At 41.7% G+C, this 27461-nt stretch overlaps 1 protein-coding gene across 8 annotated transcripts in view; it reads left to right on the forward strand.

The window, feature by feature from the left end:
* Window positions 1-26230, forward strand: part of eml1 (EMAP like 1) — a 102512-nt gene extending 76282 nt beyond the window's left edge. For 6 of the 8 annotated variants that reach the window (XM_018764187.2, XM_018764191.2, XM_018764184.2 and 3 more), the window contains 18 exons: window positions 3126-3152; window positions 5156-5285; window positions 7112-7261; window positions 13967-14036; window positions 15151-15261; window positions 16129-16224; window positions 16771-16905; window positions 18558-18657; window positions 18976-19130; window positions 20064-20189; window positions 20589-20720; window positions 20952-21019; window positions 22417-22505; window positions 23065-23162; window positions 23597-23684; window positions 23863-23958; window positions 24170-24300; window positions 24411-26230. In XM_018764187.2, coding sequence (XP_018619703.1) covers window positions 3126-3152; window positions 5156-5285; window positions 7112-7261; window positions 13967-14036; window positions 15151-15261; window positions 16129-16224; window positions 16771-16905; window positions 18558-18657; window positions 18976-19130; window positions 20064-20189; window positions 20589-20720; window positions 20952-21019; window positions 22417-22505; window positions 23065-23162; window positions 23597-23684; window positions 23863-23958; window positions 24170-24300; window positions 24411-24536 — 1928 coding nt within the window. In that variant the 3' untranslated portion in view covers window positions 24537-26230. The remainder of the gene's footprint in view (window positions 1-3125; window positions 3153-5155; window positions 5286-7111; window positions 7262-13966; window positions 14037-15150; window positions 15262-16128; window positions 16225-16770; window positions 16906-18557; window positions 18658-18975; window positions 19131-20063; window positions 20190-20588; window positions 20721-20951; window positions 21020-22416; window positions 22506-23064; window positions 23163-23596; window positions 23685-23862; window positions 23959-24169; window positions 24301-24410) is intronic. The other 2 variants (XM_018764185.2, XM_018764190.2) reach the window with 1 other exon arrangement.
* The last annotated feature ends 1231 nt before the right edge of the window (window positions 26231-27461 follow it).

Raw genomic sequence — 27461 nt, forward strand, 5'->3', positions numbered from 1 at the left:
GAGTACCTTTCGTAAGGTACAGTGGTCTCTGTCCCATTCTAAAGAAGCGGTTATTGATAATGATACTGATTTCTTTTAATATATTATAATAAATGGTTGGCAGATGAATGAGATGAATGGATGGATTGTGTAAGGCTTAATTATCTGTGCTGGAATTTAGGCTCAATATCCAGCCTCTGATTGCTGATCCTAGTGTATGTTAAGTCATATGGAAGATGAGAATTTGTCATTGTTAACAGTTTGATTTTGGTTTAGGGTATGCCAGCAGTTTTGAAAATTGATATGTATCACTTCTGGGGTAATTTTTGGAAACATGTACTCACTAAATGGTACAGATTCAGTTGTCTCAGGAGACAGACAAATTCAGTAATGTCATCTTAACAGTGGCAAAGCTATTGAAAGATTATGCAACTGACCCAAATGAAGAATCGTTAAAAGTGGAACAGTCTGGGGCAAAAGTACAGTGAAAAAAGATGTCAGCTGATATTGGTTTCATTCCTTTGCTTTTTGCCTTGCTGTCAGTTCAAGATAAAACTAAACAGAAGACAAGCTGTCAGTTTCTTGTCCCTTGTTGTTGTGTGCTCAGCATGTTTTACAACTAACCAGGTGAATAAAATGGTTGTGAAATGAGCACTGATCTTTAACACTGTCATGTTCTCCCCTCGGTTAGTCTGAAGAGGACTGATAGTGTCATGTTGTATGAGTGACCTAGGTAACTTCAAGAGAATTTTACTTTCTACAGCTAAATGAATAAGTGTAGAGTACTCGATTGGATATGCTCTTTGGTTTTCTGTGCAGATTTCCTTTGTTTAATTAAGTCTTCTTCTTGACAGAAAGAATTCTGACTTAGAAACAAGAACATTTTTAAGAGTCAGCTTAAAGCTGTGAAAGCAAAAGAAAGATGTTCCTATATTTACAGTTGAACTGATAAAATGCACAAAATACTCACCAAAGGCAATATCAATGGCAATTTGTGATTTGCTTAATCGCTCTTTTATTGCAATAAAGAAATATATACAGATTATAAAACAATTCACGGTCAATATAAGCACACACACACTTTCTGAACCGCTTGTCCCATATGGGGTCGCGGGGAGCCGGAGCCTACCCGGCAACACAGGGCATAAGGCCGGAAGGGGAGGGGACGCACCCAGGATGGGACGTCAGTCCGCCGCAAGGCACCCCAAGCAGGACTCGAACCCCAGACCCACCAGAGAGCAGGACCCGGTCCAACCCACTGCGCCCCCCCCCCCAATATAAGCATTTAATACAAACACACACACACACACATTTTCAGAACCGCTTGTCCCAGACGGGGTCACGGGGAACCGGAGCCTAACCCGGCAACACAGGGCGTAAGGCCAGAGGGGGAAGGGGACGCACCCAGGATGGGACGTCAGTCCGCCGCAAGGCACCCCAAGCAGGACTCGAACCCCAGACCCACCAGAGAGCAGGACCCGGTCCAACCCACTGCGCCCCCCCCCAATATAAGCATTTAATAAAAAAACATAATCTATCCATTGTCTATACAGGGTGATGGTGGTCCACAGTCCATTTCAGAAGCACAGGGGCAAGGCAGGTTAAGTTAAACATACACATAGACACACACAAAGACATAAAAAGGGCAATTCAGAGTCAGCAGTTCACCTGAAACACATTTTGGACTGAAGGAGGACATTGGAGCACATGGAGGAAACCCACATGCAAACTTCACAGAGACTTAATAGGATTCAAAGCCATACCCCACTCTGCTACTGTTCTGCACAAGAACAAAAGAAATGTAGACCCATGTCTTCGCCTAATAGAAAATGTGATCTTGGGTTTTACATTTATAGCTGACACTTTCTCCAAAGCTACTTATAATTACTTACCCATTTCTACAGCTGGGGAATTTTTACTCAAGCAATTTAGGGTGAGAACCTTGCTTAAAGGTACTACAGTTGGAGGTGGGAGTTAAACCTGCAGCCTTTGGAGCCACAGACAGCAGCCCTAACCACTATGCAACCAGCTGCCTGTGGATCAAAAAGCACAAAAATATAAATACACACACACTTTCAGAGCTACTTGTCCCATATGGGGTCACGGGGAACCGGAGCCTACCCAGCAACACAGGGCATAAGGCCGGAGGGGGAGGGGACACACCCAGGACGGGACGCCAGTCCGTCACAAGGTACCCCAAGCAGGACTCGAACCCCAGACCCACCGGACAGCAGGACTGTGGCCCAACCCACTGCGCCACCGCACCCCCACTCAAAATATAAATACTAAATAAAAATAAGATCTAAGAATAAAACAAAAATGTTAAAAACATAAAAAATGGTAAGATTAGTAAATTAAAAGATGGTAAAGTGATGTAAGGGGCATGCAAATGTGTTTTGTAATAAGCTGTTTTGAACATGTGGGTCTTAAGTCTAGATTTAAAGGATTGCAGCGCAGTTCTGATACACCGGACTCGGTTTTTAATTTGATTTTCTCAGAGTTTCAAAGATAAGGCAGAATATGGCAGGTTTTGTGTAAAATCCAAGGGTGGACTTTTTGTGGTTTCTAAACTCATTTTGTAGTTTTCCCATTTAAATGAAAGATAATGAGTTCTGTTTGCAAGAATTCTCTTTATGAGCAGATTTTTGCAATGAAGTTTTATCATCGTGGATGGGAGGCCTGTAAATCTGGAGTTACATTTCGGCTGTATTTCAGGAAAATCCCAGTCCATGCTTTAGCTCCATGCTTTAGCATAGATTATCCTCATTTCACTGAGAAATGTGTTTGTTGCTGAGCATAACAGGCCACACAAGCACTGATTAGCAAAGAAAAAAGCTTGTTTAAATCTCTGAGCATGCCTTGGGCTCATAAACCTGATTTTAAAGCAAAAAAGATGAAGGGTCCCAAAAGTGAGCCAAGAAGTGCCCAGAGGAATACACAATCCTCTTATCTTCAGAGCTGTATTTGAAAACCTAGAAGATTTTAGCTCTCTGGGACAAAGAATAAACATTTTCCAGGAATGGTATGAAAACTAACAAGGATCAAAACAAGTGGAAAACAGCAGCTCTTGTTTTCATGAGACTGGGTAGGTGTCTTTTCAGCATCCTCACCTGCTCCTTCTGTCTCTGTCTCTGTGACCAATCAAGGGATGCGACGAGTGACACACTGCAAAGGTAGGCCTTGCTCCTCAACCTTGTCCCTCCTCTGCCCACTTGACCCCAGCCCAGCTTGCTGGGTATTGTGCAATGCTCTGGGCACGAACAAGCTTGTGTTCTATACCACCTCTAACCTCACGGCCCCACGGCTCTCCTAGTAGGGAATGAGGGCTGCAGCACCAAACACCTGGTTTGCAAAACAAACCCTGTTGCATACAATGGGCAGCCACTTTCAAAAGCAAGAGACTGCTTTCTCCTTCTCAGTTGGAAATTCCTCCTTTCACATTTGAACCCTGGTCACAGTGCGGCTGGGTCGCATGTGTGACAAAGAGTAAAGCCAAAGCTCCAGGTAGACTAACCAACACTCTTTCATGAACATGCAGTCAAAGTGAGGTGGCTGACCATCCGAACATTAACCATGAAACAGAAAAATGCTGTGAAATTTACATAATCCATAAATCTGTTACCTGCAAAACGCTAACAAAAATGTGCAATTTTTCATGAATATACAGGCAGGTTGAAACTGTGCAAATTCATATAAACAGTTTGTAAACGGTCAGCAATGTTGACTGTGAATAGCGTTACTCTGCATTTCATTGAAGCTACTGTTGGACCATCTGGCTATCTTAGTACTGTTTATTTTACCACAAAGTCACACTCCAGGGATCCACACGAGCCCTGTCATGGTACCTCTTCAAGTACTCTCTGAAATTCAGAGTTCTTGATTTTTGAATTGGATCAATGGAATCCATGGACCCAAAGGTTCATGAACTTGACTGCAGCTCTTTTCTTCTGAAGCGATGTGTCATGGATTTATCCAGCAGTACAACAGAAGTGTTTTAAAACTGCATTTAAAGTTTTAATCAGTGCCAGTCACTGAAGCCAGCCAAACAGAGTAAAGTCTGTGCGAGCCCTGGCAGGTGTACACCACATCACGATGCGTCTGCCATACAGCTGTGCGCAAACATTCTGCAGAGACCTACCCTTCCCACCTTGTAACAGGTAGCTTGTCCCGTGCCAGTCCTGTGCTCGTGTCATCTAGTTCCTATCATAGTGGCAGAGAATGGCGAGTCGATTCTATCTGACCATTACTTCAATACTTTACCCCCACCTTCGTCTCCCGCAAACCCACGTCCTACTGGTTCCCTCTCCAACTCCACCACTTCACCTAGTGACCGTGCAGATATATCTGAACCGCCAGTCAAAAAGGAATGGATCTTCTGAGCCCCGTGGACCTGACACCATTCCACTAGCCGCCCGGCTCACCAGAGGCACCCCAGAGCTCAGCAGCAGCAGCAACGTGACCAAAAGGGCAACAGAGAAGCCAGGGAGGCACACGACCCCTGCTTTCAGCCTGCCCCTCGGGAGATCCCCCAGCCAGACCACATATACCCCCCTGGAGAACCTCAGTTACAAAAGCCCCATTAAATCTCCCAGCCAGTACTTCCAGATATGTTATTAGCTTACATCAGTTTAAACATAAAATAATTAATTAAAAATAAAAATGTGACAAAAAAATTCTATATAAAATGCTTGATTGTTTTCGGAGTGATATTGTGTTACTTTACTAATAGCAATATTACTAATTATCAAAGTTTTCTGTTTCTGCATGCATTTTTACGTTGTTTTATTTCGTTTTATTTTTGCTTCACTTTCATGATGCACCATGCATACCTTTCACTTCTTCCACTTTCAACAGTTTCTGTCTCTTGTGGTTTGATTTTTTTCAGTGTGAGGCTTTTCATGTGTGTTATTGTGTTGTTTTTTGTTGTCACACTCTGTGGTTCTGACCCCTCTTACATGTATGCTGTTTATTCTCCTTTCTAGTGCTCTAGTCTTTAGAAATTCTGCTCTTAATCTCTGCACTTTGTAGCTGTAAAATTGCAGACTGTACATGGAATTAATAAAAGTGAATTAAAGATATCGTTTTGCCTTCATTCTCCCTTGTGCCTTCATCTTGCTCATGCGGCCCTGGAGAACTGCAGAACTATGTTTTTGAAGCTCTCTCTTCCCTTTTCTAGAGGAAGGTTATGTGAAAATGTATCTGAAGGGCCGCCCGGTCACCATGTACATGCCTAAAGACCAGGTGGACTCCTACTGCCTGGATGCTAAGTCTGAACTTCCTTCCAAGAAGCTGAAACTCGACTGGGTGTATCCTTTCCCAAAATACCAAACAATGTGAAGAATATCTAGTTTTTTAAGGTAGCTGAATCTTTACTGTTTAATAGGTTTTATCAATGTGTCTTTTTCGTGTCTTTGTTAAGATGGTTCCAAGAAACATAAAGCAAAAGTACTGTATGTGCCTGTGATCACAGAGTGGTCACAGCACAACATGTCTAGTTGTTTGTTCATGTGTAGGGAGACCAGTGATCCTGACGCTTGCTTTCTCTAAATGATTGCAAAAATCTTCAGGAGACCTAAGCGCTGTACCAGAGTAACACACACTACAGCAGCTCACATATACACTAGGCAGTATATGAAGCGCACAGGACTGATAGCATGCAACCCACCTGTGGGGAACACTTCCAGATGTCAGTATGAACAGCCTTTCTATGAAATTGTTTATTATGCTTTGGAGTTCAGTTCAATATTGCTTTTCAAATGGAAAATTCAATTCAGGAAGCTGACAGGTTTGGGTTGTTTTTATTGATTTTTTTTTCCAGCTTTTTCCCATACACATCTCGGTCATTTTGCGGCAAAGAGCTCATGAGGGATTAGACACTGTTGAGGTATTGTTTAGTCACTTAATTTCTCACATCCAATTTAAAATCCTCTTTGTAAAAACTGACCACACATTTATTAAAGCTTCAAGGGAAAGTTTTAAGTAGTTTTTGGATTTAAAAAAAATATACTGCATTACATTTTAGAAAGTCTGTATGAATGTTCATTAAATCAAAAGGATTTTTTTTTTTTTTTGCATCCCAGGCCTGTTCCTCAAATGTACTTTGGTTGAAATAGACTGGTTTGTCGCTGGTTTTTTCTTTGGTTATTGTGAAGATCTCCAGGAATCATGTCTCCTTTGAGTTTAAATGAGCTAGTGGAGATAGTGGACTGTATACTACATTCCCATTGCTGTCTTCATGCCACATACTGGAGTGTACAGGAGTAAGGAGCAACAGTAAGGGGCAGCTGGTAGCATAGTGGATAAAGCTACTGCCTTTAGCCCCAAAGGTTGTAGGTTTGATCCTATCTCTGGCTGTAGTACCCTTAAGCAAGGTGCTTACTGTAAAATTACCCTGCTATATAAATGGGTAAGTGATTGGAAGCATGTCATAATTATGACCTTAACATTGTAAGCTGATTTGGAGAAAAGCATCAGGTAAATGTGCACACATCAAGATTTCTTTTTCTCTCTGATTTTTTATGTTGTTTCTATGTGGTATGCTTTTTTTGTGTTGTCTGTGGTATGCACAGAAGAAAGGTAAAATGTTTCCATGCTATTGTCATTTTTACACCACTGCACTGCAAAGTGTACTCTCTGACACTGAAATTGGTGTCGTGTTTGAACTGGGGTTGCACTGCTTCCCAATGCTTATTTAAATGTGATTAGTCCCTTGGTTCGGCACTGCAAAAGGAAAAGTGTCCTTGTTCTTTAGAGGAGTAATGAAATGAGCTCCTTGGAGTATTACACTTACATTCATTTATCCGACACGTTTGCTTGAAGTGATGTACAGTGTTAAGCTGCTTATACTGATTTGCCCTATTGTAGAGCAGGGTAATTTTTTCTAGAGCAGTTTAGGAAAAGTACTTTGATAAAGGGTACTGCAGCAGGAGGTTTTGGCAGCATTACAAAAACCTAATCTTTTGTACTTGGGTCATCATCTTCCAACATTTTTGGTGCAGTACTGGAAAAAAGATCACTGTAAACACCATACAGATTTTGTATTGGTCCTTGAATTGGACCAACATCAAGGCCTGAAAGTTTAGGCCCCAAGTCTTGTGCTCCAGGAGTTGTGCTTCCTGAACCTTCGGTCCAGCTATGGGTATCGGGGCCGAGATTGCCGTTCAAACCTGTACCTGCTGCCCACGGGAGAGACGGTGTACTTCATCGCCTCGGTAGTGGTGCTCTACAGTGTGGATGAGCAGCTGCAGCGCCACTATACTGGCCACACCGATGACGTCAAGTGGTAAGATGGAGATGTGGGACCATGGGCCAAGGACAGCAGCAATGTAACATGGCAAGACCCTCCAGCTTTCCTAGTGTTTTCTCAGCTTAAATTAGATATTATACATAAGGGTACAGAAGCCACTCTGTACAATCAGGTAACATCCATTTGCCATAAATGCAGTTCCAATGAAATTGAGCTGAATTCAGTTCAATTCAGTTCAGTTCAATACCTTTGTATGGTATTGTGTTTGTATTGTCCTGTTGTGGGCATAGAGCACATAAAATGAGCCACCTATAGATGTCCATCATGAATTGTTGTCAAAGTACACTTTAATCAGGTCATGATGAGCAGTGATAGAGATATGAAGCAAACTGATATTTGTTGAGATTTCCTTTGTTTCAGATTTTCGATTAAATGTGGAATTGGAGTGAAAGAAATGAACAAAGTGAAATGAATATTTTGCATGTATCTCATGAATTATTACTCGCACAATGCTGTATAACTGGTCGCGCATTGATTAGATACCAACTGGAAGAACTTCAAAGGGTCTCATTAAAATTTCATGAGAGAACAGCAGCTGAGGAAGAAACGGAGATTTAGGACAGCTCCCTCTACTCTTACACATCTCTTCTAGGCTCCTTCTCTCTTTTGTCCTCATATTTTCACTGTCCTCTGCCAAATTCCCTCTCTTTTTCTCCTTTTTTCCATTTCACACTCTTCACTTTACCCACTTGCTTCAGTTCCCATTGCTGTCTTCATGCCACATACTGTTCCAGCTTCCCAAATGTTAACAGTACACCAACCATCTTTCTTGCTGTCATGAACCAACTGAATCCTGGCATACTGACTTCTATCATTTATCTATCACACACACACACACACACACACACACACACACACACACATTTTCTGAACCGCCTGTCCCATATGGGGTCGCGGGGAGCCGGAGCCTACCCGGCAACACAGGGCGTAAGGCCAGAGGGGGAGGCGACACACCCAGGACAGGACGCCAGTCTGTCGCAAAGCACCCCAAGCAGGACTCGAACCCCAGACCCACTGGAGAGCAGGACCCGGTCCAACCCACTGCGCCACCATGCCCCCCCTCTTCTATTACATTTTAATTAATTTGTTTCGCTGACACTTTTCTCCAACGACTCCTCCAGTCACTCTTCTCCAGCGACTTACAATTATTTTCTCATTTATACAACCAGGTAATTATACTGGAACAATTTAAGGTTAGTACCTTTCTCAAGGGTACTACAGCTGGAGGCAAGATTCAAATCTGTGACCTTTTGGTCCAAAGACAGCAGCTCTAATGAGTTAAGTTCTCACACCCTCTGTTTCCATTTAGTTGGCACTTTCAAGCATCCAGTGACAAGTGACATGGCTCAAGAAATGGAGCTGTAGTGAGGAATCATCCCACCCAAGGCACCAGCCCACACAGTGGACTCACCTGAGTCCATGTTTAAAGCACAGAGGGACAAACAGGAAGACCTTAGTAAGGAATGGAAGAACAGTCTGAGCTGAATGGCATGCTGTTCCTTTGATTGCAACACAAAAAGCAGTCAGTGGGAACTCTAAAGTACAGTGCAGTGCTGTTCCTCATGCAGAAATTTACGTGTGGAGTGACATCCTTTTTACCTCTGCCTGGCAATCCTAGCATGAACTTAAAGAGTGCCTGTCGGACATCTCTTCATGGATGTATAATCACCACCTCCAACTCAGCTTCTCCAAAACAGAGATTCTTTACCTCCCAGTTGGCCTATCCTCCTGTCATGACCTCTCCATCAAACTGTACGACTCATTCATTTTGCCTAGCTCCTTCGCTAAGAGTCTGGGAGTAACAATTGATGAGAGTCTGTCATTCTCTCAACATATCGAAGCCACAACCCGGTCCTGCAAATACATTCTGCGTAATATTCGTAGGATCCGTCCCTATCTCACTACAGACTCTGCCCAACTATCTTTCCAGGCCATGGTGACTTCCCTTTTGGACTACTGTAACTCTCTCCTGTGTGGCCTTCCTGCCTATGCCATGAAACCTCTGCAGCTTCTACAGAATGCTGCTGCACGAGTTGTGTTTGATTTGCCAAAGCGCTCCCATGTATCTCCTCTACTCATTTCTCTGCACTGGCTTTCTATAGCTGCCCGAATCAAATTCAAAACCCTGGTTACTGTGTACAAATGCATCACTAGAACTGCTCCCAGCTATTTGCAGGGCTTGATCAACCGATACACCCCAGCCAGGCCCCTTCGCTCATCTACTTCTGCTCACTTGGTGGTCCCGCGCATGAAAGGCAAAGCTCGGAGGTTCTCGGTTCTGGGTCCGTCGTTGTGGAATGACCTTCCCCTGTCACTCAGAACTGCGGAAACTCTGTCTGTTTTCAAGAAGGGTCTGAAAACCCACCTTTTCCAGATCCACTTCGCCCAAGATCTCTCCAGCTCCTTTATGGTGTACCTGTTCACGCACCATAACTCCATAAGTATCCCCAGATACAACCTTTATTCAGCCATTACTCTTGCATTGTACTTGCTCATTTGTGTATCTTATAATATTTTTTTTTTTAAAAATGGTGTGTGTACCGGGATTTGTCTATCCTGTGTCTTATGCACCTACTTGAACGATGAACCTCGGTGCAGCAAGTGGTAGGGAACAAATTAGGTTTGCTTGAGACTTTCATGTTTGCAGATATGTCTCCTTCTCTCTTAATGTAATGCATAAATTGTACTTTTGCTGAGATGTACATTCCTTTGGACAAAAGTGTCTGCTAAATGAATAAATGTAAATGTAAATGTAAAGAGTTGTACCAAAAACACTTCTTTTACAAATTTTGTCTAAAAATAAGCTGCAGTTGATCAAAGTATTTAGTGTCCACAATTGTTTATTTCTGTTAAAATTACAGAAGCTTTGTTTCTGATTCTGAACTTAGTATATTGTTTTTAATGAGAAAATAAAAACAAATGGCACTGACAAAATTGATACCCTACACTCGGTATTTGTTAGCACAGCCTTTGGTGAAAATAGTTGCAATCAAGAACCTCCAACAGTCACCAGTGAGCTTCCTGCTTCTCTGATCTGGATCTTTGACCCTCCTCCATAAGTGACTGTAGGGAAACTGTTCTTTTATTTAAGGGCTTCATTTTGTTTTTTGTAAACACAGAGCTGTAAACACAGCTTTAGGCTGAAACTTAGTCTCATCTGTTCACAGGATTTTCTCCCAGAAGAATTTTGGCATCTTGGTGTGTTTTGACAAATTGTAGTTGCGTTCCAACTGTTCCACCTTGTGTGTGTATGTTAATTTGAATCTGTGTGGAAGTTGCTCTGTCATAATGGAGGATGTAGAATGAGCAATGGACTCAGGTGCGGACTCATCCTTCTATTTAACAACGGGGCAGGCAAGAGAATGATCAGGGTCCAGGCTAAGGTCAGGTGAATGGCCCATGTTGTCCAAGGGAGTACACAAAACTGAGGTCAGTAAAACGGAGGAGGGGGATCGGAAAACCAAGAAAGCGATGACGAGGGGTAAAGGAACAAGCACAGGAACGGAGCACTGCGGTGTTTCTAGGTGAGGATTCGCACTTGTGGAGCTTCTGGGTCGTCTTTTTATGCTGTGCTCCCTTGACTGGACGCAGATGTTCCTGATGCATTGTTGGATGAGGGCATGACATGATCGAGGTGCTTTTCTCCATAATTCAGTCAATCCTTCACTACAATCTTTGATCGAGTTTTCAACCATGTCCAGAGAGGTTGCATATATTGCCATAGGCTATAAAACTTCTTGATAGCATCATGTCTGGTGGAAACTGGAACATCAAGGTTTCTGGTGGTCGTCTTGCCCTTGGATTTCCTATACTTGTCTACAATCTTGTGTCTGAAATCCTCCAACAATTCTTTGGTTTCCTTCCTTCCTTTCTTCCTTCCTTCCATCCTCCCTCCCTCCCTTCTTTCATGCTTGATGTGATATACACTATTACACAATCTCTATTTAACTGGTTGAATGAATCAGTTTTATACTGTGGATACCTGCAACTCACCACAGGTAACGGTGAATCACCTGCCTGAAATGTACTTATTTGTGAATACTTGTAGAAGGTGTCAGTAACATTGTCTGGGCGACTTCTGGATTTCTTGTACAATAAGCCTAGCTTTAGTAATATTCAGCTTTTTTATTTTGTTCCTCTGCATACCGTCAAAATATCCATGCGGACCCCAAAATATTTTTTAGTTTCAACAGTTTTCTGCTGAATAACGTTGCATTATTTGAAAAATGTTCGTGGATGTCAGTACTTTTGGCCATAACTATCTGAGAGCTTTGAGGACAAAAGCTGTCAGCTCACTTTTGCACTGTAATAGACATTCTATAACCTATTGCTGTTTTCACTGAAATAATCTGAACTCGCTGGAGACTGATCTAAAGTGGACATTTGTCATTTGATTACTTATAAACTCTGCATGTCTTTTTCTGTTTTTCTCTCTCTTTCTCTCTCGTTCTCAGTTTTCAAATTAATTATAGTGTGCCTTACTGTAATTACAAATTTTGTGTTGCCAAAGACTTGGGTGAACACTTTTATGGACAAGAATATTTTCTAAAGAAAAATAAAAACTGCACGGTGCTTTGCTTGTACTGTGAAACGAAGAACCACTTTCGCTTCTCGCACCCATACTGGCCTGTGCCAGGAAGACACCAACTTGGGTCTGAAGTGAGTGATCCACTTAGGCCTCCTTGCCAGCTGCTTGTACCAGTCATGGGGTAGAGGTATCCCCCGCTATTCGGAAGTTCGCTTTATGCCACTTTGCTTTTGCGAAAGACCTACATTAGTACCAGTTTTCGCTAATCAAAAGAAATCTGAAGAGCATTTTTGCTCTCACTAAAAAAGGTGAAAAGCGAAAATAGCGTTCAGCATTTGTTTTGCAGCAAGCCGTTATAGAGACAGCGTGTACCCCGAGGAGTGAAAGTGGCGTCGCCAAGCTCCTTCCCCAGGAACTACACTCAACATTAAGCCGCCATAGCTTTGAACTTTGTCTGTGAGCATCTGTGCTTTATCTCGATTTATTTTGTGCATCAATTAGCAAGATGTGTCCTAAGGTGTCAGAAAAGCCCAAGAGCCTATCATTCCTATTTTTACTATATGTTAGTGTTAGTGTTTAGGTTTTATGTGTTATTTGGTATGATTTGCTAGGTTATTTTAGGGTCTGGGAACACTCAAAAATGTTTCCCATATAAATTAATGGCAGTTGCTTATTCACTTTTTGCCATTTCAGCTTACAAAAGGTTTCTTAGGAATGCTCTACTTATGGATAGCGGAGGAAACCTATACTCAGTTTTTTGACACAAAGCCTTTTATTGATTCACTCAGTTCCCAAGACCAGAGCTCATATTAACACCTTCTGACCTGCACTTGTTCACCATCATCTTAGTCAGGATAAGAGGTGCTTCCTTGTCTGCATACATGGTCATATCCAGTTCTGTATCCATGTCTTCACCCAAGTCTGCAGTATTCCTGTCCTAATGCCTTCCTTTGCCCCAGTCATAATGTCTTTATTCTTTAACTTCACATTCATCATTCTGCACTGGCAACCTGCACCTTGAATAAACTTTACACCTGGGTTCACTTCATCATGTGCCTTTGAATATTTGTTGCACTGTTTGACAAATACCTTGTTTCAGTACTTTATCAATGGTCAGTAACAGTAAAGAAGCACTGCTGTTTCCTCTCGGTGCAGGCAAATTTCATGATGTGTGAGCAATTCCTTGTAATAGCGTATGATGGTGATGGTTCATGGATTCCTGCTGTGAGAAATGCAAGGCTGACTTTGGCTGCTGGATTTATGGTGATGGGAAATATCTGGGCTGGTCATATTATACTGTATTTATTCCTGTCACAGATTTTTTCTTGAACGCAAATTAGCTACCCATTTATACAAATTGGTAATTTTTTGCTGGAGTAAGTGATAAGTTGCTTGTGTCAAGGTACTACAGCAGGACATAGGTTTACAACATGAGCTCTTTGGGTCCAAAGGTAGTAGCTCTAACCATTGTGTTACTTGTTTCACACTGACACCAGCCAGCAAGACTGTCCTCACTCACCCTCATGGACTGTCAGACAAACATTCTCTTCATTTCCCTCTTTATTCAGCTGTTCATTTCTGTTTGCATGTTTGGAGAAGATCTCAGTTAGGAAAGCTGGAGGGTCTTTCCATGTTACATTGCTGCTCAGAAGATCTGGGACAGTATATTTTTATGTATAGCTCGTAAGTAAATTAGTAATAAGTAAATTATTATTAAAAAGTTCAGATTATGCTAGACATACAAAAGTTTAATTCTTTTCTTAGTAACCTTTTAATTAGAATAAAATGACTGACAATAAAAATAGATTCTCTGCACAAACCCCAGCTGAATGAAAACTGCAGTGATCGCAGTAAAATCTTCAAAGTGTGCAGAATGTAGGCATTGCCGCAATTCTTTTTTGTTTCCACTAAAAACCAGGAGTGCTTTGTTGCCAGCTAATGGCGGGAAGTGGAAACACAGGTCGTTTTTGCTCCGAATTTAGAAGACAGAGGCAATTAAAAATGAAGAAATACATAAAATAGGACATGTTTGTCTCTGAAAATTCAGAACTCAAATGCTCATGGCATGATGAACCAGTGTCTTTCGGTCTGTCCTTATTTCATGGCTGCATTGACAGTTTAGTTTGTTGACCTCTGCTCTCCATCTGCTGCAGCCTGGCCGTCCACCCTGACAAAATTACCATAGCGACGGGACAGGTTGCAGGCACCTCAACAGATGGCAAAGTAAGTGATATCTTACAGCTCCAGGTACTTCCACACATGACCGTTTGACCTGTCCAAACTGGTTTTCTCTCAGCCCAGGACAAGAGCAAAGCCATGTGACCAGGGCTTCTCATGGCTCTCTTGCAAATACTTTCATGGGAAGCAACTTCAGCACAAGCATGACATCAGAGCAACAGGCCAACCCAGCATGCATTGTGCTGCCTCAGTTCCAAAGAGCTCTGTACCGCCTTCCTTCCGGCTAAGTGCATGAGGGACTTGTGCAGAAGAAATGCATTTTCACCTGCTTTGTCAGCACCAATGATGTGATTCCCTGCCCATGTGCACTGCTCTTCTCGGATGGGCTTTGATTGCCATTAGCTCACAATCATCTTTGGGCATGCAAATTAATTTCTGAGTTATTTCTTGAAAAATAACTGCTCCTTTTAACTGACATTAGTCATTTGTGACAAACTAGATTCAAAGCTCCAAGCAACAGATGGCAGAGTCCAGTGTTATACCTTTTAACTTCTCTTTCAGCAACAGAATACTGAATTTAGCTAAATGAATTTCCATGCCCTAGTCTATCAAAGTTATTTTTATAGGAATACTGACACCCCATTACTATATGCACTTTTTCTGTGCCTCAATAGGAACCTTCTGCAATCATGATAAGAAAGACCTTCATTATCAGATTTAAAAAACTAAGAAAATTAGTGTGCTGGTTTTGTTGATGTACAGTTGTAGAAACACCCACAGCTAGCAAATCTCCATGTGAACAGAATTAACATAGTTTGAAAAATGAGTAGCTACTTCCATTATGTAAGGTTACTTGGTGTCATAGGGGTCATAGAAGTGACATGTGACTACATTTCCTTGACATGAATTGAGGAGAACAAACCAACGTGTATAAGTGGATACAAAGCTCAAGTGCAACAGATATGCAAGTCAAAGAGTATGAGAAGTATGAAATAAGTAAGACTGCAGAAAAGCAAGTTGATGTGACCAAAAGCATAATCTGAGGAGTTCTTGAAGTCGATGGACTTGGTGTGGGAAGACGTGTGCTGTACAGTGTTTGGTGGGCCCCTGAGGCTCTGTGCCCTGTGCTGAAGGACTATCTGCTCTTGTGCCTTGACAGCAACTGCCCCCACATGTCCGTGTGTGGGATTCGGTGAGCCTCAACACACTCCACATCCTGGGTACGGGCTTCTTTGACCGTGCTCTTGCCTGTCTGGCCTTCTCCAAATCGGTGAGCAGAGAACTCGGAGCTCTGTGCCATTGAGCATTGATTTTCACATGCTGTCTGAATGACACAACATAGCTAAAGAACAATAAATCCTCTGTTTTATATTGCTCTGTGATAAATGCCAACTGAATTCATTATTAGGGGCACGCAAGGCTGCATGGCTTGTTGTTGGGCTTTCCTGAAAGGTCAAGATCAGAAGTAAACCTGACTAAATTGTTTATGACCATACTGTATGTATGCATGAAAACTCTGAATTTCATTTTGAAAAGAAATTGCCTATGTCTACATAAGAATTTTTTTTCCATTTCCCATTGGAAGTCTCTTTGGAGAAAAGCGTCTGCTAAATAAGTAAATGTAATGTGAATGTAAATTCCATTACAAAATGATTTATCTATAGACAACTACAGTACAGTACAGCAGTGCATTAAAAATACCTACATAAGTTCAGGTAAGCTAATTGATCACATATCTAATTAAAAAACTTGTCTTAAGTCTGCAGGTCCCGACTATAGAAATACACAGCACTGTGTCTACATTAAGGGGGGTGCGGTGGCGCAGTGGGTTGGACCACAGTCCTGCTCTCCGGTGGGTCTGGGGTTCAAGTCCCGCTTGGGGTGCCTTGTGACGGACTGGCGTCCTGTCCTGGGTGTGTCCCCTTACGCCCTGTGTTACCGGGTAGGCTCCGGTTCCCCGTGACCCCGTATGGGACAAGCGGTTCTGTGTGTGTCTACATTACTATCTATGCCTTTATCTCTTGTTTGGAACCATATTGATTCTTGTCGATGATTCTGCATTTCACCTTTCACAATGAACTGACTGCAAAACTGTGCATTTAGGGCAGTGTGGTAAATCACTGCTTTGTCACTGCAGAATGGTGGCAGCACGCTTTGTGTGGTAGACGACTCCAACGACCACGTCCTTTCCGTGTGGGACTGGCAGAGAGAGGAGAAGCTTGCTGACGTCAAGGTTTGTTTACCTTTCCAGCTCATTAAGCAGAAATCCAAAGCACTAGACAAGGATCCAACCAAACGTGAACCATGTTGTTGTACTAGGTTTTAGTAACAGAACATGGTATAGTTTTTAGTGCTGCTACCTTGCATTAGATATACTCAGGTTTGAATCCCACCTCCTGCTGTACTACCATTAATCAGGGTACTTACCCTTGATTGGTACATTAAGGTTTAAGTAGCTATATAAATAGGTAAGTCATTCTAAGCTACTTTGGATAAAAGCACCAGCTAGATAAGAGTAATTCTTCAACCTGTTTATTTCATGAGGTGAAATCAATACTTTTTCAGTGTTGCTGTGTTAGCTATGTTGCTTAACTTGTTTCCTGTCCACTGAAAATCTTTTTCTTTGCTAATTTGTTCTGTTAAGGGTCACCACAGCTATGTGTGAAGAGTTCATTTAGTTTACAGAGAACTGCACTGTTGGTTGCCAAGGAGTGTTGTGTGGTGGCAGTACCACATTGGTCTGCTGTGTGATAGTCGATCTTGTTTTTGTGCCCTGTAGTGCTCCAACGAGGCTGTGTTCGGGGCTGACTTCCATCCCACACACACCAGCATCATTGTCACCTGGGGCAAGTCCCACCTATACTTCTGGACACTAGAGGGGAGTTCCCTTATCAAGAAGCAGGGCCTTTTTGAGGTGCAGAGAACATCCTGAAAACTAGCTTTTGACAGTGTCATTATATATATGTATATATATATATATATATATGTATAAAATACCAAATATTCCTATCTTGCCACATGTGTGCTGTACCTGTAGCAGGCATTTCAGGGGTAGTCAACTGTGAAAAATCACATTTATTTATTAAGGGTATCAGTCTTCCGTCAATAACTATTTCCTAGAACCATTTGAAAATAAGTACTTTGCATTTTTTGTTGGCATCAGATGTGTTGTGTCACTCAATTTTGACTATGAGAAAATATTTTTCAGAAGTGAATTCATATTATAAGTACAATACAGGCTTTCTTTGTCAAAGCAGTTTTCACATATAAGAATTCACATTATGGACCATGTGTGATCATATCGTAAAGTTTTCATAACAAGCTATCAACTAACAAGGGAAATTCCTTATGAGAACAGAAATTTCATTTTCGGATATGCCAAGGCAAGCAGCCTCCCTTCCAACACACGACATGGCATCATGGCGCATCAGTAAACATTGAATGGAATTAAAATATTTATTTTAGAAGCTCATCAAAGCACTTTACAGTGAAGAAGGAAGAAATATTTTACACTGATGTAATTTTTAATGAGGATGAGTTGGACAATGGAGACTTGTGGTGGTGCAGAGTCTATTCCAGAAGCATAGGGCAGGGTGCTCTGTGTGTGGGACACCACTTCACAGCAGAGTATTCACACACACCCATTTACTAGCTATAGCCAGTTTACCTGGGACACATGTCTGTGGACTGCAGAGGAAACCAGAGCACCTGGAGGACGTCCCCATGAACACAGGGAGGTCAGCCTAACTCAGCACAGACTGAGCCAGGACCAAACCCACAGTAAAGACCAGGAGCTGTGAGGTGGTTCCTGCACCACTGTACTGCCCAAGAACAAATAAAACATGAAATTAAAAATAGAAAATAACACAATAAATTGTGAGAAGAATAGGGGACAGAAAATGAGTTTCACAAATGTGTTGTTTGAACATGTGGGTTTTAAGCCTGGATTTAAAGGTGCCTATAGCAGTTCTGGTATTGTGGGCTTAGTAAAACTAAACTTTTTGATTTTTACCAGGAATGAATGTTGCCACATTTTCCAGAATGAATATTATTCATTATGCAAGGGAAGCCTGTATATAGAATACACTTCACACAACATTCTGTGTTTTGACAGACCACTGTAATTATTGTCCTGTGTTCAACTGAGTGCTCTTCTGCTGTACTTTATATCTGTGGCTATATCTCAGTATGACAACCTGGACGACTTCACAGCATTATACTATCCATTACTGCTTCAGTGGACTTCGTTTATGTATATTTAGAAATATACATTCTTAATGCCACTCCACAGAACATAGCTCCTGTTTTAAACATCTTCGAGAATGAAATTAAAACACAAACATGAAGACAGTGAAAAACATCTGATGGGTTACCCCTGCCTTCAGTATGTGCATATTAATGAGCCAGATGTAATATAAAGTAAGATAAAACCAACCACAAGAAATGAGGTTCTTTAGTGTTTACTTGTTGCCTCTGTATACTTGTGTAGTTGTTTTTTTTTTTACATTTACACTGTTTTCATCAATACTGCCAAAGTAAACAGACCCATGTTTATGTTTCTTGCAGAAACAAGAGAAGCCCAAGTTTGTCTTGTGTGTAACTTTTTCAGAAAATGGTGATACCATAACAGGGGACTCCAGTGGAAATATTCTGGTATGGGGAAAAGGTAAAAAAACTCAGATATTATTAAGCACTCACTTGTATTCATTAACTACTTTTTTCTGGTCAGAGTAGTTGATGTCCAGAGCCTCTGTCAGAATCACTGGGTACTACGCTGTGAGGGGTAACCCAGGTGGGATAACAGTCTATTGCACGGTTGCAGATATTATGACTGAAAATAGATATGGTAAAGACTAAAGGCTTGGTAAATTTAATGTGTGTGTTTTTTGTCTGTGGATGTGTTTGAGCTTCCCTTTGGAGTATGTGTGCACATTCCTGAATTCTCAAACTGTTTCCACACCCCCCCGCCCCTCTGGTCTGGCAGGTACTAATCGCATCAGCTACGCCATCCAGGGGGCACATGAGGGTGGCATCTTTGCCCTCTGCATGTTGCGAAATGGAACATTGGTTTCAGGAGGAGGAAAAGACCGCAAGCTCGTCTCCTGGGATGGAAACTACCAGAAAATCCAGGGAGCAGAGGTGAGGGTTAGAGTTCAGTAGCTTAGCTGTCATATTCCAACATATTCCAAAAAAAATGTTGAATTGAAATTTTAACAGGGAATTTAGGTTGTCCTCCACTTATGACTAGATTTTGTTCTGATGACCTCATTGTAAGTTGAGTCAAAAGTCAAAAGTCCCATTATACTGTATTATATGAAGAATATGTAAAGAATTAAAATGTATGAATCCTAGCTTGTATAGTAGGGCCTTTATAATATTTTTTCATTAATTTCACACATTACTCGTGTGCAATACTGATATAGAATAATAATATTTACAGTTTCATTGACATGTATTCATTTCGCAGACACTTTTCTCTTAAGTGACGTACATCTCAAAGAAAATACAATGTGTTCATTAGATTAACACAGATGGAGACTTGGATGCAGACATGTGATTCTAAAGCACTGTTAATTTGTCACATTCCACCATGTGAACCAGTATACATCACACCAGTAGCTGCATAAAGGTTTATCCAGTTTTCAACAATTTCTAATCACTCGATTATATAACATAAAAATTTACATCTAATATAAATAGATTTCACTAATTATATATTTTATTCAAATATTTCAATATATAAATAAAAATTGAATATACATGTAATTATTTATTAACACTTTTTAATAGTATACAGTATTTATTGATGAATAATGGATATTTTTTGCTTGCTAGGCACTTTAATTAAAAGAAACTTTAAGTGAATCACAAAATAAAACTTTTGCTGACAAATCCCTGATAGACACCCACACACCGACTGAGCCCAAACGGTAACAAACATGGTTCCTTGCAGCAATGTTTAGAAGGTCATCAAACAATTTAGAACATTGTCTACTAAATGAGTAAATAAAAGTGTAAATAAGACATCAACATTTTACTGGCCATGTTAATGGTGTCCCCTTCTGTTCTTAGATTCCTGAACGATTTGGTCCTGTGCGCACAGTGGCCGAGGGTAAGGGGGAGAACGTGCTCATTGGGACCACCCGCAACTATGTTCTACAGGGTTCTCTGTCGGGGGACTTCACCCCTATCACTCAGGTAGGCAGGGTGTTGTCACTCAAAATGTCCCGACAGGTCAGCTATTCTTCTTTCAATGAACAAATCACTAATGTTTCATACTTGCTTACTGAAAAGACATTTGTAACTCTCCAATCATACTCTGCATTTTTAAAAATGACATTCTTAAAGAACCCTACAGGCAGTGCCTGTCTTACTCACTGGAATGCTGTGTTTCTAAGAATGGTGTTGCTGCACCGTAAATGAATTGTAATACTCTCAGTACATACCTCCTGAATATGTTTTATGCAATAAGGTGAAGAACAGGCAGGTTTGTTTATTCCTGTCACAGCATGGTTGTAGCTTTGCGAGCAGAGGATAAATGAGAAACATGCTCAGCTGTCTTCACTTGTCTCCAATGTTCCCCTGGTCCTTTCTCAGGGCCACACAGATGAGCTGTGGGGCTTGGCTGTGCACCCCTCAGAGCCCCAGTTCCTCACCTGTGGCCATGACAAGCATGTCTGTCTATGGGACTCCTGCTCCCACCAACCACTGTGGACAAAGACTATTGAGGTACAGAACACCTGCTGGGAAATATATTGATCCTTTTCAACAGGCCGCACCTGTTCACTTACTGCACTTGATGATCTGCCTTCTGTATAGCTTTTGCTTTACCACGTGTGCAGTTCCCACCATGTGTTTCATCACCCTCTTTGCATCTAGTGAAGCAAACTGATTGGAGATACGGATGCGATACACTGCTCACAAAGGGGTGTGTAAGGTGTTTGTTCTGTGTTTGGACAGGATGCAGCTCAGTCTGCCGGCTTCCACCCCTCTGGAGTTGTGGTTGCCATAGGAACTCAGAGTGGCAGGTGAGGATGACATGATCTTGTGATTTCAGATTTCACCACTGCCTTGTACCCGTCTCGCTCCATAGTCTTTCACAGTACAACATTGGCGCTTGGTGGACACACAGTGCACTACAACTGCTTTGTTTACAGTCTTGCTTGAAAGTATGTGAGCCCCCCAAAAAGTTTTGAGAATGCCACATTTCTGGAGTAAAATTTTTGATAAAAAAGGCTGGGATGCCTGTTTATGTAGTTTTTGTTGAATAGCAGAATCATCTTCTCTCAGCAAGTTATACCGGATTTGCATTTGTGTATTAAAATGACTTTGTTTTGGAAAAGGATGGACTGTCATCCATTCATTTTCAAAACTGTTTATTCTGGTGATGGTCACCGTAGCAACAAACCAAGCAAAACAAGCCATATTTCCCTTTCCACAGCAATAAGCTCTAGGGCCCCCAGGGATCTCCAAGCATTAACAAGTGCTCTGTGAGGTGGAGCAATGGCTCTACTCTGAGGGCCTCCCATATTTCCAAACTGCTCAACCTGTGTGAGACTCAGAAGAACTGAACTTCTGCCACATATACATCTTGCTCTTTCAGTCACCACCCAATGCTTGTCACAGAGAATGACTAGAAAAAACATGGAATGAATGGCACACAGATGCAGTCCACAATCCTATAGTCCCACAGTACTTCCGACAGAATACCTTGGAGCTTGCAGCTCTAGATGTTCTCCAGGCCTGCAAAGTTCATATTAAATTTCCACTGCCTACCAGCACCACCACCAGAGGATGGATGGATGGATGGATGGATGGATGGATGGATGGATTGAGCTTTATTAATCCCAGAGAGAAGGTCTACTTGGCTGGAGCAGCATATCATATCCAGCATGCATACATACATATACACTTATTTACATTCAAACACATATTGAAGAAACAGAGATAAGTAGTAGTTAGGTAAGTGAATAAATTAGGTAAATGAAGAAATAATGAAAAGAGGGAATAAATGACAAGGCTGGGTTAAGTGAGGAGGTGTTAGGTGTATTGAGAGAAGGCCGAGCAGTCTCAGTACCATGCTGGTCATCCCCCGGCAGTCTGAGGAATCATTGTAGAGCCTGATGGCTGCTGGTGGAAATGACCTTCAGCAACTCCTTGGAACACCTAACAATGTTCCCAGATGAGCTCAGCACAACCCTCCCCTTGCTGAGAATAGCCTGGGTACATTGTACTTTTCTCTTCTGTGTCCCACGTGAGTTTCCCAGAACATTGTTGAGTGTGTCTGAAAGTCACTTTCTGGTGAGTTTTAATATTTCTCCAAATCTCAGTGTAATAATTGATATTTATTGATGAAAGTGTATTTGGGTGTTGTTCTTGCTTGTACACCTATAGTTGATGTAAAAAGATTATTTACTTCACACAGATGGCTGGTTCTGGACAGTGAATCAAAGGACCTGGTCACTGTCCATACAGATGGGAATGAGCAGCTGTCTGTCATGCGCTACAGTCCAGGTCAGCTCTTTCCGGATACTTCCATATACAGGTGGTCCCTGATTTACGATGGGGTTACATTCCACAAAACCCATCATAAGACAAAAATTTCGTAAGTTGAAAATGCATTTAATACACCTAATACACATCTCTGCATTGCAGACTGGAAAATGCAGATTGCTGCCACTGCCTAGCATCGTAAGAGAGTATCATTCCACATATCGCTTGCCCAGGAAAAAATTAAAATTCAAAATTCAAAGTACGGTTTCTACTGAATGTCTATTGCCAGCTCACCATCGTAAAGTCAAAAAAAATTGTAGGTTGAACCATCATAAGTCTGGAACCACCTGTATGGGAAAACCATGAGTGTTTGAGATGTGATGTGATGACTTTTCCAGTGGAAAATGTTCTTTCATAACTTTGATGACTGAAAATAATGTTACATAAAAATCACCAAGACCCCAGCTGCAAATAACAGTTTCTGTCCTGTGGTGTTGCTGGTCACATCTTTTGAGTTAAGTCTTAAATTCTGATTGCTGCTGACAAACCATTTATAGTATGTGACGGGTCCTTTTCCTAGATGGCAACTTCCTCACAATCGGCTCCCATGACAACTACATCTATATCTATGCTGTGTCCGACAATGGCAGGAAGTACAGTCGAGTTGGGAAGTGCTCAGTGAGTACTATCTTTGCATTACACCTTCACAAATTCCTAAGTTGACCCAATGTGAACCACACTGGCTGGGTTAATCATCACAGCGTTGAAGTTAAAGCAAATTGTGAGCATTTAGGCCATTTAGAAGTCACAATGGAATATCCAGTAAGTCTAGTGTGTTACTGTTGTTTTCCAATTATAATGTCCAAATTGTAAAAAACTACAGCCCAGTTCATTTATAATACAAAAACCCAAATTATGCTCCATTACTAAAAATGCAATTATACTAATAATATTAGGTACTATTATTATCACATGCTTGATCTTGTTTCAAAACGGGATAGATAGATAGATAGATAGATAGATAGATAGATAGATAGAATAATTGTACAATTACATACATATCATTGTGAGCCACTTTGGACATAATATCACCCATCATTTGTATCTCTCAGGGTCACTCCAGCTTCATCACCCACCTCGACTGGTCTGTAGACTCGCAGTATCTTATGTCCAACTCAGGGGACTACGAAATACTTTACTGTAAGTCTTCTCTTTGTCTTAATCTTATGCTAGAATGGACTGGAGGACATTAAATCAATATCAGTGGCCTGATTAGCAATTGTTAGAAGTGGCATTTGGTGCTGTGTGTGTACAGGAATTTCTAGATTATTTGGGATATGTGGAAATCTGACCCTGACTGGTCTTTGCTACTCCCCAGGGATTCCCTCCGTGTGCAAGCAGGTGGTGAGCGTGGAGACGACCCGGGACATCTCTTGGGCCACCTGTACTTGCACCCTGGGCTTCCATGTGTTTGGTGAGCTCTTCCACATGGACTAAACCTTTTCAGCAGCCATGGTTGCTGTGTTTTGAAGTTCTGAAGAGTTTCATCAGTGTTTGTTCATAGAGAATGTCCATGTTGTTTTTAATGGATGTGCAGCACATATTGCATTTATGTTTTGCCGAAAAACTCAAACATGTAAATATACATTCTGCGACGATCACTGTTTCATTTTTCACCTTTTCAGGGCTGTGGCCTGAAGGCTCTGACGGAACAGACATTAATGCTGTCTGCAGGTCAAATGAGAAGAGGCTGCTTGTTACTGGGGATGACTTTGGAAAGGTCCACCTCTTCTCGTACCCCTGTTCCCAGTTCCGGGTAAGCTGCTGCATTCATTCCCTTCACTGAAGACAAACAGGGACAAAACTGAGTAAGCAGAAAAGATGGACCACATCAGATCTTTAACATCTGACTTTTTCTATCATCAGGCTCCTAGTCACGTTTATGGCGGGCACAGCAGTCACGTGACCAACGTGAACTTCCTGTTCGATGACAGTTACCTGATCTCCACAGGAGGGAAGGACATGAGCATCATGCAGTGGCGGGTTGTATAAGGCTTAGAAGCAGGGGCTGTAAGAGTAATTACTCTGGACTAAGAGGGTAGGGCTATCCCAAAGTTCCAAAGAAGAGCGCAAAGACATAACTTTGGGCGACAGTGCACAGATGTGATGGACTCAGCCGGCAGCCCATATTATGTCTCATAGTATTTTATTCTTTTAATTGTATTTCACTGCTCAGGAAACCAACGGAAACTGATATCTGAAATTGCCACAGCTTCTCGGTGTCACACAAAAGTTACATTTCAGAAATACAAGCAAGATCTTATTCCATGGGCTAATTTGAATGAGGCTTAATGACAGACAGCACGTCGAGAAGTGTGGTATGTCTATGTAAATCACCAACAATCCGTTGGGGGCTCAACTCTGTCACACTAATGCCTTTCAGAGATGCTAAATACCTTCTGTTTTCCCTGTAGCTGGCTGCAAAACACACAGTACACACAAATCGGTGTCCTCCTTTGTACCAGCATGCCTGTAGCCTCTGCTGCGACTTCTCGCTGCCCATCCCTGGTCAATGGAGGACCTGCACTGCACCACCTCAACCGAATTGACTGTGCCGCCATACTTTATTATGCCTTCTGCTCCTTGTAACACGCCTGCAGTCCACTTATCACACCACTACTTTAAATAAAATGTACAGAATAGAAGACTTTGAGCCAACGCATGAATTTTACAGTTGACCTTCAGACTTAACTTTGTTTGGAACACGGTATCTGCATACCTTCCGTATCTAGTCCTTCCCACTTGTTAGAAGGAAGCATTTAGAATCATTACCAGTTACAGTAAGCTATAACACAAGGGTGAAAACACTTTAATCACTTTCACTGCCTTTGATATATAGCCAGGTGTATAGAAAGACTGTGTTAAGAGTTCCAGAGTTCATTGCTATATACAGCAGCTCAGCAAGAGTGACATAAAGAACTGTCTATGTATGTATGTGATGTGTCCAAACATAACACTGCATGCAGCTCAAGTGCAGCTCTTATATTATTTTCACTGGCAAGGAAATTCCCCATAACAGTACCTTTTCAACAAAGAGGTTAATATGCAGAACTTTTGTGCGAGATGTTGTACATTAACAACATGGGGTCGGCCCACATCTTTCTGGGACTAAAGCCCATAGTTGCGTTTTTGTGCAACTCTGCTCGCAGTGCGGATATCAGGGTTTGGAATTAACCAGGATCACTAATGATTAAATATCCCAGGCTACCGGGGCTCCTTCCACAACAATGACCCCATGTCCCTAAGAGAGTCAAGAGCGCTTCGACTGACCAAAAATATACTTTGTAATTTCCGCTGCATATTTCCAACAGGAAAAATCATGCTGATCATAACTGTGTATGTCACACTCGACCGTAACTGTTGGAGTAATCTTCACCGATATCGCTAGAAACCATTACCGTGACCTCTCGTTACATTGCATGTTGTGCAAAGAGAAGGCAGGTTTATTTTGAAGACATGAAATGAAACGGAAATGGAAACTCTTGAGGTCCTACAGCTTTCAGACGTGGGATGATAGAGAGAAAGAAAGAAAAGTAGCTAAATAACTGCAATGTACTGTTTCCAATGGGGAATGTATGTAGAGCAATGACATGAAAGGTAGTTTTCATTACACAATAACATTAATATTGTACAATGCATATGTGTTTGAGAATGAAATGTGTAATAAATTCACAAACCTCATCAGCCTGCTTGTGATTTGTCCCTTTTTATTGTGAAAACTTAAATGTTTCTTCAGCTTGTTTGCCTTTAGATGCATTTGTGTTCACAAAAATCACATACAGTTGTTGCAGTGAATGGATATTTTATTTTTCAATAACTTATAGATAAACTGGATCACAATCAAATTTTATTTTTTCTTTTCAGGCATTTTGGTCACTGATTTTCTGAGGACTGTTTATTCTTTACGTAGAAACACATATTGGTGGTAGTGCACTTTTCTGAATGTCATTTTATTACATCAAAGATACCTTTAAATAAAGGATGTTGTTCCTTGTTGAATGATACATATTTAAAAATACAGTCTATTGCATTTGTTTTGAAATCAAGTCATAATAAATTAAATCATCACACAACTATAGATCTATAAATATGAAACATTATATAGGTCCTATAGATACAGAGATGAGATGGTATCATAACCACAGTCTAAGGTAACAAAAATAATCCGGATATCTGAGAACTGAATATATGGAAGAATGCCAAATATATCATGTCATATATTCAAAAACATTTGTGTCACGCCCACAAGCCAAGCAGCCGAACCTGACAATAATCAAGACCAGGGATAAAGGCAGGGCCATCCTGGCACAAGGTTGCAGAATCTTGCAACGCCCTGGCTAGCAGATTCAACATTTCATCCCTTGTACCCTGTTCCTCGTTCTCGTGTCTACCTGGCTTTCGACCTCTGCTTGCTTTCCCTTGTTCTGAGTACTGTCTTGCCCTCCCAATGATGTTTGCACCTCGATCGACCTATGCCTGTCCCTGACCACCAATTTCGCCTGCCTCTCTGTTGAATGGAATCTGGGATGACCTCACCCACCTACCTCCTGTCCCCCGTCCCTGACTGTGACAATTTGTAAATCTTAGGCTACATAAATGACAGTAATTACCTGTGCATTTTCCATCCATTTTCTTGCCCGCTTGTCCTTCTGGGTGAAAGTGGCAATAGGGAGAGCAGAAAAGGCCAGACGTCCCTGTCCCTCGCAACTTTCTCCATCTTAACCCAGGGGATACCCAGCTGCTCCCAGGCCAACTGGGAGATATAATCTCTCCAGCAGGTCCTGGACCGACCTCGGGGTCTCGTCCCAATTGGCTGTGCCTGGTACACTTCCAAAGGGAGGCACCCGGGGGCATTCTTACCAGATGCCCGAACCACCTCAACTGGCTCCTCTCAATGTGGAGAAGTAGCGGCTTTAC

The sequence above is a fragment of the Scleropages formosus genome, chromosome 15 (assembly GCF_900964775.1).
Source record: "Scleropages formosus chromosome 15, fSclFor1.1, whole genome shotgun sequence".
Lineage (NCBI taxonomy): Eukaryota > Metazoa > Chordata > Actinopteri > Osteoglossiformes > Osteoglossidae > Scleropages > Scleropages formosus.